Source organism: Lepisosteus platostomus, chromosome 6 (assembly GCF_059453375.1).
Source record: "Lepisosteus platostomus isolate fLepPlt1 chromosome 6, fLepPlt1.hap1, whole genome shotgun sequence".
Classification (NCBI taxonomy): Eukaryota; Metazoa; Chordata; class Actinopteri; order Semionotiformes; family Lepisosteidae; genus Lepisosteus; species Lepisosteus platostomus.
The window spans coordinates 36,684,762-36,698,180 of record NC_142616.1 but is presented as its reverse complement, the minus strand read 5'-3'; the positions used below and the strand labels follow the sequence as shown (position 1 = coordinate 36,698,180).

The 13,419-nt window shown below is 38.2% G+C and overlaps 1 protein-coding gene across 2 annotated transcripts; it reads left to right on the top strand.

Annotated features, from left to right (window-relative positions):
• Positions 1–4,924: 4,924 nt before the first annotated feature.
• Positions 4,925–12,309, top strand: LOC148661653 (calcium homeostasis modulator protein 2-like). 2 transcript variants are annotated; one of them, XM_088635693.1, is made up of 5 exons: positions 4,925–5,468; positions 6,586–6,687; positions 7,862–7,966; positions 8,234–9,100; positions 10,573–12,309. In XM_088635693.1, exons 4-5 carry the CDS (start codon positions 8,558–8,560, stop codon positions 10,987–10,989), a joined length of 960 nt encoding a protein of 319 aa, XP_088491819.1. In that variant the 5' UTR covers positions 4,925–5,468; positions 6,586–6,687; positions 7,862–7,966; positions 8,234–8,557; the 3' UTR covers positions 10,990–12,309. The 2 variants fall into 2 exon arrangements, with proteins under 2 accessions (XP_088491819.1, XP_088491818.1); XM_088635692.1 differs by having other exon boundaries at positions 7,762–7,966.
• Positions 12,310–13,419: the final 1,110 nt, after the last annotated feature.

Genomic DNA, 13,419 nt, shown 5'->3' with positions numbered 1-13,419 from the left:
CATTGTTTTCTTACTATCTGTCCCTCTCTAACGTCAATCCTATACTTCAGTTCTTTTCTTTATGAGAATGTACTACAGGATGGGGTTTAAAACTAAGAGCCCAGTTTTAAGTTTAAGTTTTAATGAAGGAATAATTAAGTGATACAGTATGTTTTGCATGTACAGTAATAAATATTTTATTAGTACTTTTCAAAGTGCTTTCTATTTGGAAAATGCAACCTCTCCCTACCTAGTGATAATGATAAGACAGTGTTTATGTTACAAAACACAATTATTTAATAAAATAAAAAATAACAACACTACAGGAAGATCTGATCTATTTTACTACTCCGTTGGGCCCCTGAGCAAGGCTCTTAACTCCAGCTGATCCAGGGGCCGCTGTACAATGGGTGACCCTGCGCTCTGACCCCAGGCTCTTTCCCTATCTGTGTGTCTGTGTGTCTCATGGAGAGCAAGCTGGGGTATGCGAAAATACAAATTCCTAATGCAAGAAATTGTATAGGGTTAATAAAGTGATGATGTTATTATTATGTTATGTTACTTGCTGAAGTTTTTTCGTGAATAATCTTCCTTCATGACAAATGACGCATTCCGTGAGTACAGATTATTATTGAAGTGAATGAATGGAGTTCTTTATTTCTGCTTTTGTCAATGTTTTTTTTTTTTTGGTCTGGAGGATGGCAACCAATCATGAACTGCTCATATAAAAAGGGATCTTTTTCAGGTCAGATGACACTCCATCTCAGATAAACAACAAAAACACTTAGTAATACAAACAAAATGGCAACTGCCCAACTGAAGAAATCTGTGTAATGAAATTTCGTGGCATATCCTCAGACAGGGACTAATTGTGTAAAATGAATTAGTATTTTGGACATCTAAGTCTATGCAACAAGAAAACAGCTGAATAACTGAGTCCATTCTTTTCAGTCATGAACTGGGGTTATACAATATCAGGTGGCAAAGGTGCAGATTCAAGTAATAAATAATAAGATCTCTGGTATGTTCTAGAAGCCTCCACATAAGGGTTATAAGACAAGGGTTAAGGGTTAAGACAATTAAGACATTTATAACTTACTGGGACGATTTGGCTTGACAACTGCTTTTGTAGCATTCTTCACACACAGAGCTACCCTAAGGCTTCAGAAGAATGCAGTTTTTCCAGAAAGCATGTCCCTCATGCACTGCATTATTGGAAACACCTGTTATGACAGACAAACAGTAGAAAAGCATGATAATTGTTTTCTAAATCCCTTTCTAAAATATGTTTTTGCTCCTCGATGATTCAGTACAGTTCACTGACATCTTAAAACATTTTGTTCTTCCTAATTCTCATATTAGACCCCACTACAGAAGACGCCTTTAAAAGGCATCACAATGGACCACTCAACTTCCATTGCTCTGCATAAAATGCCGTGCTTTTATAAAGACAAATACATAGAAATAATACTAAAAATAATGACTTAATATCAATTCTAGTACAGAATGTCTAAAATTAAGCCATTCTTTTCAAATAAGCAATTGCACCATTACTTGGACTGGAGCAGCAAAGTTAAGTGTGATGATTAGATCAATGTATAATGAATGGGTGCTGTAGTCATCAATAACCCTGTGTGTTGAAGGAGCCAGGCAATGTCACAGTCTTATTATTGTGCAGTTAGCTTGCCTAAGAGACAATGCACAATTAACTGAGCAGTGGCACTCAGTTAACTGTGCATTGACTTTTTCCGGACACAAGGTTACAATCAGAAGATGACCTTTCCCATATTCAAATCAGTGATGTTGGGCTATAGGGCTAAGCCCGTGACATTGGTCACATGAGTCAATGGGGTAGTTCTTGAGATTACTACAACCTTGGCCTGGGACTCCCAGCAGCCAGTCCTGGCCCTGATAGACCTGCGCACATGAAGCAAAAGATAAAAAGGCTGTACGGCCACCCTGAAACAGAGGTGGCTACATTTTGGTATCCAAGACCATTCTTTGAGTGGTCTGTGGCACTCAAAGAATGGAAATTACTTACTGTTTTATCTTTTCTGAAACTCTTTGCAACAATGTCCAACAATCCTTCGTTTTAGCTAATATCCTTATTATTTACTTAATCGTCAGAACCCATTGTGATATAATGTCATATCTTTGCAACACAAATTAACAGAAGAAGCCAAAATGGCTTTTAAAAAAGATTCCTGCACCTTCCCTAGTAAATATGATTGCTATGGACCGGTATAGAAACACTAGCATGTAAACAATAGGGCCTATAATGTTTTCTGGTGGACCTTTTATGTACACGATTACAGTACAGTACACTGTAGAAATACTTACCTGTGGCGACCTCTCTCATCCTATCTTATTCATATCTTTTTATGCAGAAATCATCAATGCTTATCGAAGTTAAATTAGAAAAATGCATCAGCAGAAACAACGTGCAGTAACAAAATGCATTACAAAAGTTGACATGTCAAAACAGTTTAAAACCAGCACATGTCTTTCAATACTAAACCTATCTAAAATGTCAACAGAGATATGAATGCAATCCATCATGTATTTTATGTGATATTTGTAAATACTGGAAGATATTTTCCGAAACACATTTCTACAATCTATTTCTGTTCCATGTGGACCCCTAGTGAATTCTGGAGCACAGGCTGTGTGAATGCCTTCTTAAAAATCATTTGTATGGTTTTTCATATCACAGGCCCACTGAGTTGATCTCTCAGCCATTTACCTTATTTACCCTAGCCATTCCCTATCTGGCTTAGTGTTCTTCTCTAGTCTACTTCTCTATTAATTACTTTGCCTATTAATACAGCACTTCCCCATCCCTATCTGGGTGGTTTTCAGGCACCTGGTGACATAACAGAAAGTGATCCTGACAGCTACTGTAAGTGATTATTGCCTTTAGAAAATGGAAATCCAGAACATTCTTTCAATCAGAAAACACACCTCCTAATTTACATAGACGAGGGGAACAAAATCATTCCTAGTCATGCAAATCCATGTGCTGGAAGAGAAACAAGGTCACTATTTGCATCTTTTTAAACTTGTTTCTCAGAAGTTCTTTTCTTCTGTCTGCAAACAGACATAAATTCCACTCAAAAAATGTGAACATGAAAGGCTCACAAAGGAGGTCAATGGTAAGACGTTAATCACATCAAATTGCAGTAGTTTTAAAACTAATACTGTAGAAGTGTTATACAAATATACCTCAGCTTTTTGTTTGAATTTCCTTTGAATTTGTTCAAAGGCTATAATAACAAAAAACAACAACAGCAATATAATAATAATAACATTAATAATAATAATAATAATAATAATTATTATTATTATTATTATTATTATTATTATTATTATACACGCATAGTACAAATAACACACCCACAGGTTTTTTTAGTTGTTGTTTTTTTCCTTCATTTTGCTGCTGTTGAGATATTAGGGTTTTGAAATGAGGTTTTACTCAGTAATCCAGATCACAGGGACAGCCGGGAAATCCCTTTAGGCCTTGCAAACAAAGAGATCCTTCAGAGTGGTTAGACACTTCTGTGAGTCAGTACAGTGTCAGCATGATTTCAGCTTCCAAAGAAAGAGGCCTACATCGGGACCCAAAATTCATATTTTGTTAGTCTTTACGAGGGCTGAAAGTACCTTTTGTCAAAGCATGTGAAATGAACATCCCCAAAACTACTTGAAGTGTTCCTATAGTGTGGCCATATGTGTGTAACAGATATCAACATTTTTCACTACCATTATTTAAGGCAATTGAACTTTTGTATCGGGCACAACACCAGGCCAATTACCAGATGTTAATGGGTTTGAGTCTGCTCCATTTTGTGCCTCATTGGAGGTTATAATTGGATCATGTGTTAGACTGAGTGGTATAAATGAAGATTTAATGGATACTCTGTATATAATTTCCTTAAATGAGGTTCTAAAATTGTTAACAAGCTTCCATAAATATTCAGCAGATATAAGGTTATGGTTAGTTTATAGAAAACTTTGTGTGTTTATAGATCTTTTATCAACGTCCGATAGAATCTAACTTCAATACTGAACTAATCAATTAATAAGAATATCAATTAAACCCTCATTTATACAGCTTAATCTAAGGCATTATTAATGTTTGTTACATTTAAGCCAAGGCTGCTCACTGATGGTCACTGAAGAGCACTACACATCTGTTTCTTTTAAAATTCTAAATTGTATATTAACAGAACTGTAAAAAAAATCTTCCTTTTACTTTGATTTTTAATGATTGTGCATCTTCCTATTATAATAACAATTAACATTGATAATACAACCATGGCGTTACATCACATTAAGTTATGGAGTTGTCCCAACATATCACAGGGCGTGAGAAACCACAGTTCATACTTTTCAAAAAACAAATGTATTCTGTCCATGTGATGTTTGCTTTAAAAAATAAAGTCAAATAATTAGAAACAGTTAAAAAAGAATCTTTGTGTAAGCATTTCCAGTAATTTTCCAATGATTTAACAGTAAAACTCCAATTACTAAAGCCTACTAAAATGCTTCCTTAAATACATTTTACGGTGTGTTTTAACTGGAGTTAATCATGTGAATACAGCTGACTGATTTCCAAATGGCACAGAAGAAAAGAATGTTTATTCAAACAGATTGATAGAATTCACATGGGGAAGAAGAGTTCACAGTGATAGACGTGCCTCAAGAAGCCATCTAAAGAAAAATGAAATCCTAATTTTTTCAACATGGGCTCTTCTCTGTTTGAAGAGACCAGGCTTGGTCACATGTGCTGTGCAGATAAATGTGAATCAATCATTTTCATCAATAACCAAAAATATGGCAAGCATATAAATCAATAAAAATAAATAAATAACCAGAGCCTGAGTAAAACTAAAACAAGAGGCTGGTGTTTGTAACCTATACTTTTACAGGGCAAAGCCGCACATGGATTCTCCAGGCCAATTCAGCTTCTGCAGCATCTCAGAAGAGCCAGGGAATTTGATCAGATCTACAAAGGCATCTGTCAACAATCAGGTGAAGTGTGGGTGCTGGACTTTTTTGATCTGTATAGTACATTTCTTTGAAAACTCAAGGGGAGAACAAGGCTGACATTAGGCAAGGCTGTGACGTGCTGTGTTGTGTACATATGAATTGTATCACTCTGTCAAGAGTCTGGATGCAAGAAAGGCACTAGAGAAGAAAATTGAATAATGCTGAGACTGGAAACTATCAGATACAGACAGGGTCAGGTCAATTTGTTAACTTTTACAATACAATTGTAAAAAATACAATTAAGGCGTAGGGCAGGTGGGTTTCAGTCTCTCACCTCTGTATTACTGGTAAGTTTTGGAGTAGCTGTATGATCATGTCAAATGGAAAGACTTCTTCACAGCTACAACTTGTTGCAGTCTAGTCAAGTAACAGCAGAACAGGTATACTAGTCTCCCATGTGGACTACAACTGTTTACGTGCTACAATACAGAGGTTCTCAGGTAAGTACAATGCTTTTGAAAAGATTAAAGGGATGTAGAAGAGAATTTAAATATGTCTATTTAATGGTCTATTTAATCAAGCAGCTACTTGGAAACAGCCCAGAAGGTCATGTCAAAGACTCTAGGACATGATACCAATTTATTATCATTGCAAATGTATTGAAACCTTAAGGCTTGTAAAGTATTCAATACTGTATGTATGCAAAGCCTACCTAGAGTAAAAAGTAGTTCCCTGCTATATATATATATATGCTTTTTTCATACTCTGGCAATAAGTACTGTATTTTGAAAATCTTTTCAATATTTTTTAAGCATTTCACAAGTGATTTTCAATCACTTCTCCATGCAGAAATTAAGGCAGTTGTGTGGTTTGTGCCTGTGATTTGCTTTCTTTAATTCATGCTATGAATATTCAACTAAGGACTGTGAAGACTAAACAAGAGCAGTGATTTTTATCATCCCATAACCATATGGTCATTAACTTCATGCAGGCTTTGTGATGTTATCATATTATAAAGTCCATTTGCAGCCATGCTTGAGCTTCCTGACAGAAGGTACATGTTTGACTTTAAAAAGGAAGGCATTCTTCACCTTACTGTGCTAATCATACTCCTTGTTAGACAGTCCAAAACCTCTATTTGTATTTCACATACAGGAGTCATTTAGGTGTTACTTGTCAAACTCATATAATTTCATTTTCTTCTTCATTGAAACTCTACTACAGACACCATATTCATGAGGTCAACTTCAGATAGTAGTCTTGGAGACACTGAGACTACCAGACTTTTTTAACATTCCAAATGGTTCCTTTGGTTTTGGGTTTTGGTTCCTCCCAAACCAGTACTTGCACTACTAACTTAGGTAAACCTTTCTTACAACTTCATACTACCACAATGTGGTAGCAAACATCCCCTTAGCCTTAGACGTCTTCATTATGGACACCACAGTCAAGATCGGGGTGGCCTACTGAATGAAGTTAATAACTGTCAGTTATTAAGCTGTCAGCTGCTAAGGTCATTAATCTTTTACCATAGAGCTATACTGAATATCTCTGGTTTTCCTCCTGATGATGTGATATTAAGTGTTGTGCTTCTGTTTATTTGCCTTCAATATCCAGTGGTTATCAAGGTGATGTCCAGAAAGCATTCTAACTGTTGTGAAACTACCAGATGAATTACAAACATCCATCTACCCAGTAACAGGAAGCCACTTGTTTCAGGTAAGTGCTGTGGCAACCTCAAACCTAACTCAAAACCACAGGGTCACTATGTCCTGGGTGACTATAGCAATTGTAAATTGCTCCTCTGTGCTTTTAACCGCCATTGCACACAGGGGCAATTTAGAGTTCCAACCTAGTCTGCATGCCTTTGGAAGTTGGGAGGAAACAAGAGTAATATGAAATGTAACATTATAAAAGTTATTTTTACCTTTATTTTCCACGTATGTACGAAGTATGAATACTTTTGAAATACTTTTAAAAAGTGCATGTAGAATTACATTGAATTATTTCAGCAGCTACGTAGCACAAAACCCAAACAATCTAAACATACAACATTGTCCAGATTTCATAATAATAATAGGGATTATTTAAATCCAAAGGTAGAAACAAGCTATTGACTTTGATAAAACTGTCTCTGAGTTGATGAGAGTACTGTTTACTTGGAGTTTGCACCAGCTAAAGCGTTGCAAATAATGGATGCAATATAATCATTTATGTGGAGCCCAGAGATATCCATCATCAGAAAACTGCTTATTCCTGTAAATAGTCAAAGAGACCCAGAACCCACCCTACACTTTGGATGTGACAATCCAATCCAGCAGATGCACACCCAAGCTCAACGCGTGGCAGTTGTCCACCCAGAAAAAACTCACACGGCTGTGTGGAAACACATGAACTCCACATAGACGGACCCAAGAGTTGTTAGGCTGAAATGCTACCAAAAGATATTACAGTATAATATAAAATGTTTTTCGAAAATTCCATAAAAAATAAATGTCATTTCAAGGACCAGTTTTGTTCCTTAGTATTTAGAATACATTAGCATATACAGTATAACCAATTAAATGATGGTATGCCAAAAAAAATTAAATCATATATATAAATGAGCAACTGATTTGAAGAAGAAAAGAGGAAAACTGATACTTGAAAAAACTTAAAACTTGCAATTGATGAACATATATACCCAAATGGGATTTCTCACTTGTCTTTATTTAATTCAGTTTCCTAGTGTATGACATACTGTAAATGGTCCTCTTGACTGTACACTTGGGTGAAAAATATTTACCACTACAGTTTCCATAGAGACTGCAGCCATGTTTTCAGTTCTGGTCCCTGCCACATGTTTGGAGTAGCAGTGAAACTTCCTGATTCTGGAAACTTAAATTAAACCCAGACTGCAGAATTCTTCATGAAGAACCACAGCCTGCTCCCAGAGGCGACTGAAAACAGGAGCTGATGTATAACTTCATGCTGGTGCTGAAGACTTTCGTCATACTCAGTAAGATCTTTTTCTATTCTATACAAAAACACTACATTTTAGTCACTTAAGTCACTATGCAGGGCTAAAACATACAGAGTGGGAGTTTTACGCAAGTTTGGTGGAAAAAAAAACAGTATGAAAAGAACCGCTTTTCCTGACTAAAAATAGTACCATTGCATGACTCGTTCCTGCTCTACAACATTCTTTATGTTGCTTTTTCAAAACAGAAACACTGTAATGTAACTATATCTGCATTTTAACCTAAACTCCATTAAATTCTTTCAGGTAGTGTGCCTCCAAAGAAAAGCAAAACATTAACCATGGAAAGCACGTCAAGACATGAAGAGATGAGGGGGATGGCTTTTACAAGCAAGGATTGGAATTCAGTGCCTGAGCAATAAACAAAGCACAGGAGATACAGTATTCCAGTCCACCTGGAGTCAGGGAAGAGTTCCTTACAGCCCCTCTAAGACTGACCACTTTCATTTTAAAGCTAGCTCTACTTTTAGGGTTTCTAAAGTTGGGAAAGTATTGGGGGTTTTATTCAACAAGAAGGACACCTCTGAGTGGACTATTTTGGCTGAAGCAGGTAAAGGAAAAGAGCTGAAAATGGCTACCCTCATTAGAGAGAATTTCATGTTTGCATCTTTATTCTTTAAGAGCAAGGATGTGATGATCTTCAATGGGCTGATTGCTCTCGGAACTGTGGCCAGCCAGGAAGTATACAGCGTCTTTGCCTTCAACTGCCCCTGTTCTCCGGAGCGGAACTATCTCTATGGGCTGGCAGCCATTGGAGTCCCTGCCCTGGTACTCTTCCTTATTGGCATCACACTGAACAAGAACACCTGGAACGTGATCTCAGAGTGTCGCACCAGGGCCTGCAAGAAATTCTCGGGGGCAGCAGCCTTTGCATTGCTGGGGTCCGTTGTGGGTCGGGCCATGGTGGCCCCCATGACGTGGTCAGTCATTTCTCTGCTGAGAGGGGAGGCCTACGTCTGTGCCCTCAGCGAGTTCATGGACTCCTCTTCGCTGGAGAATTTCCCAGTTGGCTATGGTCCCCTGACATTTGCAAGGTTCCCCTGCAATGATGTCCCAGCTGATGTGGTGAAATTCCGAGGGGAGATTGAGCGGCAGTTGAAATACGAGTCTCAGGTACAGTAATGTCTCTTACCTTGAATGAGGGAAATCAAGGACAAGTAGAACACTGTGTTTATCTGGTGCAGCAGTTTGCCCAGCAAATTGAGGTGTGTGTGTTGACGGTAATGCCAAGTCAAATCACTGAGTGATTAGTTATCTAGAGTGTAATATCAAATCAGACCACAAAAACAGGTTTTTGTTTTAGTTTAAACCTTCTGATCAAGGATTCATACAGTCTGCATGCTACTACAGAAAGATATCTAAAGGTTTCATATTTTACAGCTATTTTTACAGTTTTTCCTAATACATATCACAATTATTTATGCGAGTCTACAGTTATTTGTCAATTCTGATTGTTGGCCTCAAACATTCATTTTCTGGACAGTAACCAAACAGCAACCTGCACCCCTTGCCCACCACTATTGTTCCAACAAGACAGTGACAAGGTGATAACTGTGGTGTTTTCCTGTCCAGAAAGTAAATGCACATATGAATTGCAACAGAAATTGTGTTCCAGTGTAAATGGTAATATGCAAATGCATAGGTTCGTTTTTTTGGCATTATAAACCCAGTAAATAAATATCGTGATGAGGATAGGCCCGTTCTCAGAAGAATATAAGAAAAGTTAAGAATAAGATGTCCTTTAGTGCATCCAGCTCTTTTGGCTGCTAAGAAATAATTGATCTGATGATCTTATTCACATATTTTTAAAGAAATTCAGGGTGCAGCAAAATGGCTGGGTATCTTATTCCAGACTCTTGAAACTCCCTGGGTAAAGAAGTGCCTCCTGTGCTCAATATTAAGTCCAGATCAAATTGTATGATCTACTTATATGTGGATAGAAATAGAAAAACGAATGCTTTCAAGGGCAAATTTAAACTCTTCGCTGCACGTTTACATAATAAAACATCCATCCACGTTGCACAAATAAATGTCCACAGCTGTAGCAAACAAAAGATTTTTTCAAATTCAAGGATCAATCGTTCAATTAAAAAAAATAGATCTTAATAATTGGTTATTAAAGAGCCCACAAATTAATTGTAGAACTTATTTTTTTGGCAGTCTGTGCACATACAGTAATAAAAGCCAACAAAGGAACACCAAAATACCAAAATGATTGGGTGTGTGAATATTTTACATATTTTCAGACATGTATGCTATATCCAGTACATGTCATTATTCTGATATTCTTATATTTTTTCATTTTTAAAACTTATTTCACTTATAATATGTATGTAATTGCTAAAAGCAACTTTTGGTTCCATGATATCAAGAGTACAAATACATTTGAACTGCTGTATTTGCAGTTCTGGTCAAGGCTTCTTTTCTCATGTTGTTTAATTCATTTGTATAGACAAGAGTTTACTCTGTGTCCCCTTTTTCTTGCTGTGGCTGAAATACTTCAGCCCCAGAGTTCAAAGCCAGTCCTGAGTCTTTTCAATATGCTTGTGATTTTCTAATGCAGTAATGTCTGCTATTTCCCTCAGCTCCTGGGCTGGCTGTTGGTTGCATTAACTGCCATTGCCGTTTTCCTGCTGTTGTGTCTCAAGCGTTGCTGCTCTCCACTGGGCTACCAGCAGGAGGCGTACTGGTCCCAGTACCGCTGCAGTGAGAATGAGCTATTCCAACGCACTGCAGAGCTTCATGCCAAAAGCCTGGCTGCTGAAAATGTCAAGCAGTTCTTTGGTTTTGTGGCAATGGACAATGAGGATAAGGAGCGCCTGCAGGAGCACCCAGTAAAGGACTCCATACCCAGCTCACAGTGGAACCAGATCACTGGGGTCTACCTGTACCGTGAGAACAAGGACGTCCCCCTCTACAGCCGTCTGAACAAATGGGCCAAGGGCATAATAGAGGACTGCACAGGGGCGAATGAGAAACAACAGGGTGGCTATGGGATTTGATATACACCGTTCAATACTGTTTTAGTTCTTGGGAAAGACTCGAAGGCAAATTCAGCCTACAGCCCTTCTTCTTTACCTCAGCTGTTCCATTTTCCCCTCCAACTTGGAATTTTAAATTCCACCCCACCAGTAAGAGAGGCAGGCTCAAAAGTCAAAACTCCTCCTATTCAAACCCCAGCTCAGGTCCACCTAAGTGACTTGGTGCTCTTTAAAGCTGTAGATTCACGCTACCTAAGGAGCACCTACAGTCTCAGGGCAACAACTCAGCAGCAGGAGCCGTGGCATTCTAAGGCAAACCCCATTCATATTTTCCTCTTAGCTCTACCACACACCACCATGGAAACATGCCAAGATTTTGCAGAGGTCATACAAATATCCTAACACTATTAAAAAAGAGGGGAAGCAACGTGAATGCCCTGTATCTCTAAATCCTATGTGAACTCAGCCTGCTAAAATGTTGATTATGCCACTTAACATGTAGCTTGACTTTTCTACAGTTAGGAACTCAGCGGCATACCGTAAAATGGTGTAATGCAAAAGCATTACAAAGAAAACTACTGCCATCTGAAAACGGCCACCTGACTACTGTTCACAGAAAGAAGTGCTTGGTTTCTGGAGCCTTGGCGTGTTACCCCTGCACCCCACCTCCTCTCTGACATCACAGCATGTTACCCTGCAGTCCCAGCTGCTGCTGTCTCGATGAGGTAGCAGATTCTCAATATGTGTCCACGGCTGTTCCAAGTGCAATCATAACAGGATCCATAGCAAATACCATCTGTCCGCTTTTGATACACAATGAAGCAGAAAGCTTAGTTTTGAAAGAAATGCACTAAATTACACTTTTCATTAGCTGTCTTGACGTTACAAAGTTCTGTTATCACACCGTTTGTTTCACGATTGATTGATGACTTAGTAAACAGAAAGCCCAAATCAAGTCTCAACCGTGAACTTCTCCATTACAGGCTAAACAGATTCAGTTCCCTTAGTCTGTCTGGGTATTACACTCTGTTCAAACCAGGAGCTATTTTGGTTGATCTCCTTTGTACCGCTTCTAGAGACAGCAATATTTTTCTTGTAATAAGATGACCAAAACTAATACCAGCATCGCAAGTGAAGTATAATTGTGTTATGTATAATGTTATCATGACTCCTTGGTTTACATTTTACCCTCTTAATGACAGAAATAAGTCTTGTATTGACAGGCCTTTGTATTGCTTCCTTGCACTGTCGAAGTAAAGCAAGTGACAATTTAACATAAATACGGAGATCTTTCTATTATATTGCTTTTTCTAGTTCAATACCACCCATATGGTGTGAAAAGTATATTCTTCCAACTTGCATGTAATACCTTGTGCCTATCCAAATTTAATATGCCAGATGTCTGTCTAGCCTTGAATTTTGTCCAAGTCCACTGGTTTTGATTGTTCTGCCGTTGTTTACTATTTGGAAATCTGACAATTGTAAAGACTATATCATTTATATTGATTAAGAATTACAACCGCTTTAAATCCAATTCCTGTGGCACACTATTAATTACCTTAGTCCAACATGAGGTAACTCCTCTTTGTTTTGTCTTTTAACCAATTCTTTATTCCCACACATTAATGTGGATTCCTATACCTTTAGATCTGAGGATAAGTCTTTCTTGTAGTACTTTGTCAAAAGTTTGCTTAAAGTCCAACTATACTACAATATATGAAGTCATATGGCCTCAGGTTATCTATTGCTGAGGTTATCAAAGACATACTGTACATCAGGCGAGTCAGACATATACTGTACCTTTTTTAAATACAGTACATGCTGGCCTTCTCCGAAAAAACTGATTTAATTTAGGAGTTCTTGCAGCTTTAGGTATGGTTGTTTGGTCTATTATTCCATGACACTTTTTTAAGTTCTGATTTTTATGAATGGGAATTCCAAGTGTGATTTTACACTTAGAACGTACACCTACAGTGGGTTAGGCTCCCATGGATAGTGTAGTTAAGACCCGATGTGAGGTGGCAAACCCGGAAAGGAACTGGAGGCGGACTTCGGGGAAGGCACACCAGGTTTATTAGTGGTACAGTGGTAACAGGGAAGTCTGAGAATCAGTGAAGGGAGGTAATCCCAAAGCAACCAAGTCCGGACAGGTCTAAAAGGGGAGTCGGGAATCAGTCTGTTGATGCAATACCAGGGATTCCCTCCGGAAACAGATAGGAACGAAGACACACAGGGAACAGGACCAAAGGAGAATGGGGCTTGGCTCCATGCCCCGGGCTCAGTTGGTCAGGCCTATGCCCTCAGACTTCCCCTGAAGCCTGGTAGTAGGCAGACCATCAGGCAACCATCTTCCAAAGCTGAGCCCTGAAGCCAGGGAGGAGTAAACTTAAATAGGAGATCTAAACTAGACACACCAGGAAGTAACACAGGTAATAATTAAAAGGACTGAGA

What these genes read in the sequence shown, in the direction of transcription:
- LOC148661653 (XM_088635693.1), top strand. Translation starts at nt 8,558, where the DNA reads ATGGCTACCCTCATTAGAGAGAATTTCATGTTTGCATCTTTATTCTTT. An exon ending in AGTTGAAATACGAGTCTCAG is followed by an intron (nt 9,101 to 10,572) that starts GTACAGTAATGT and finishes TATTTCCCTCAG; the next exon opens with CTCCTGGGCTGGCTGTTGGT.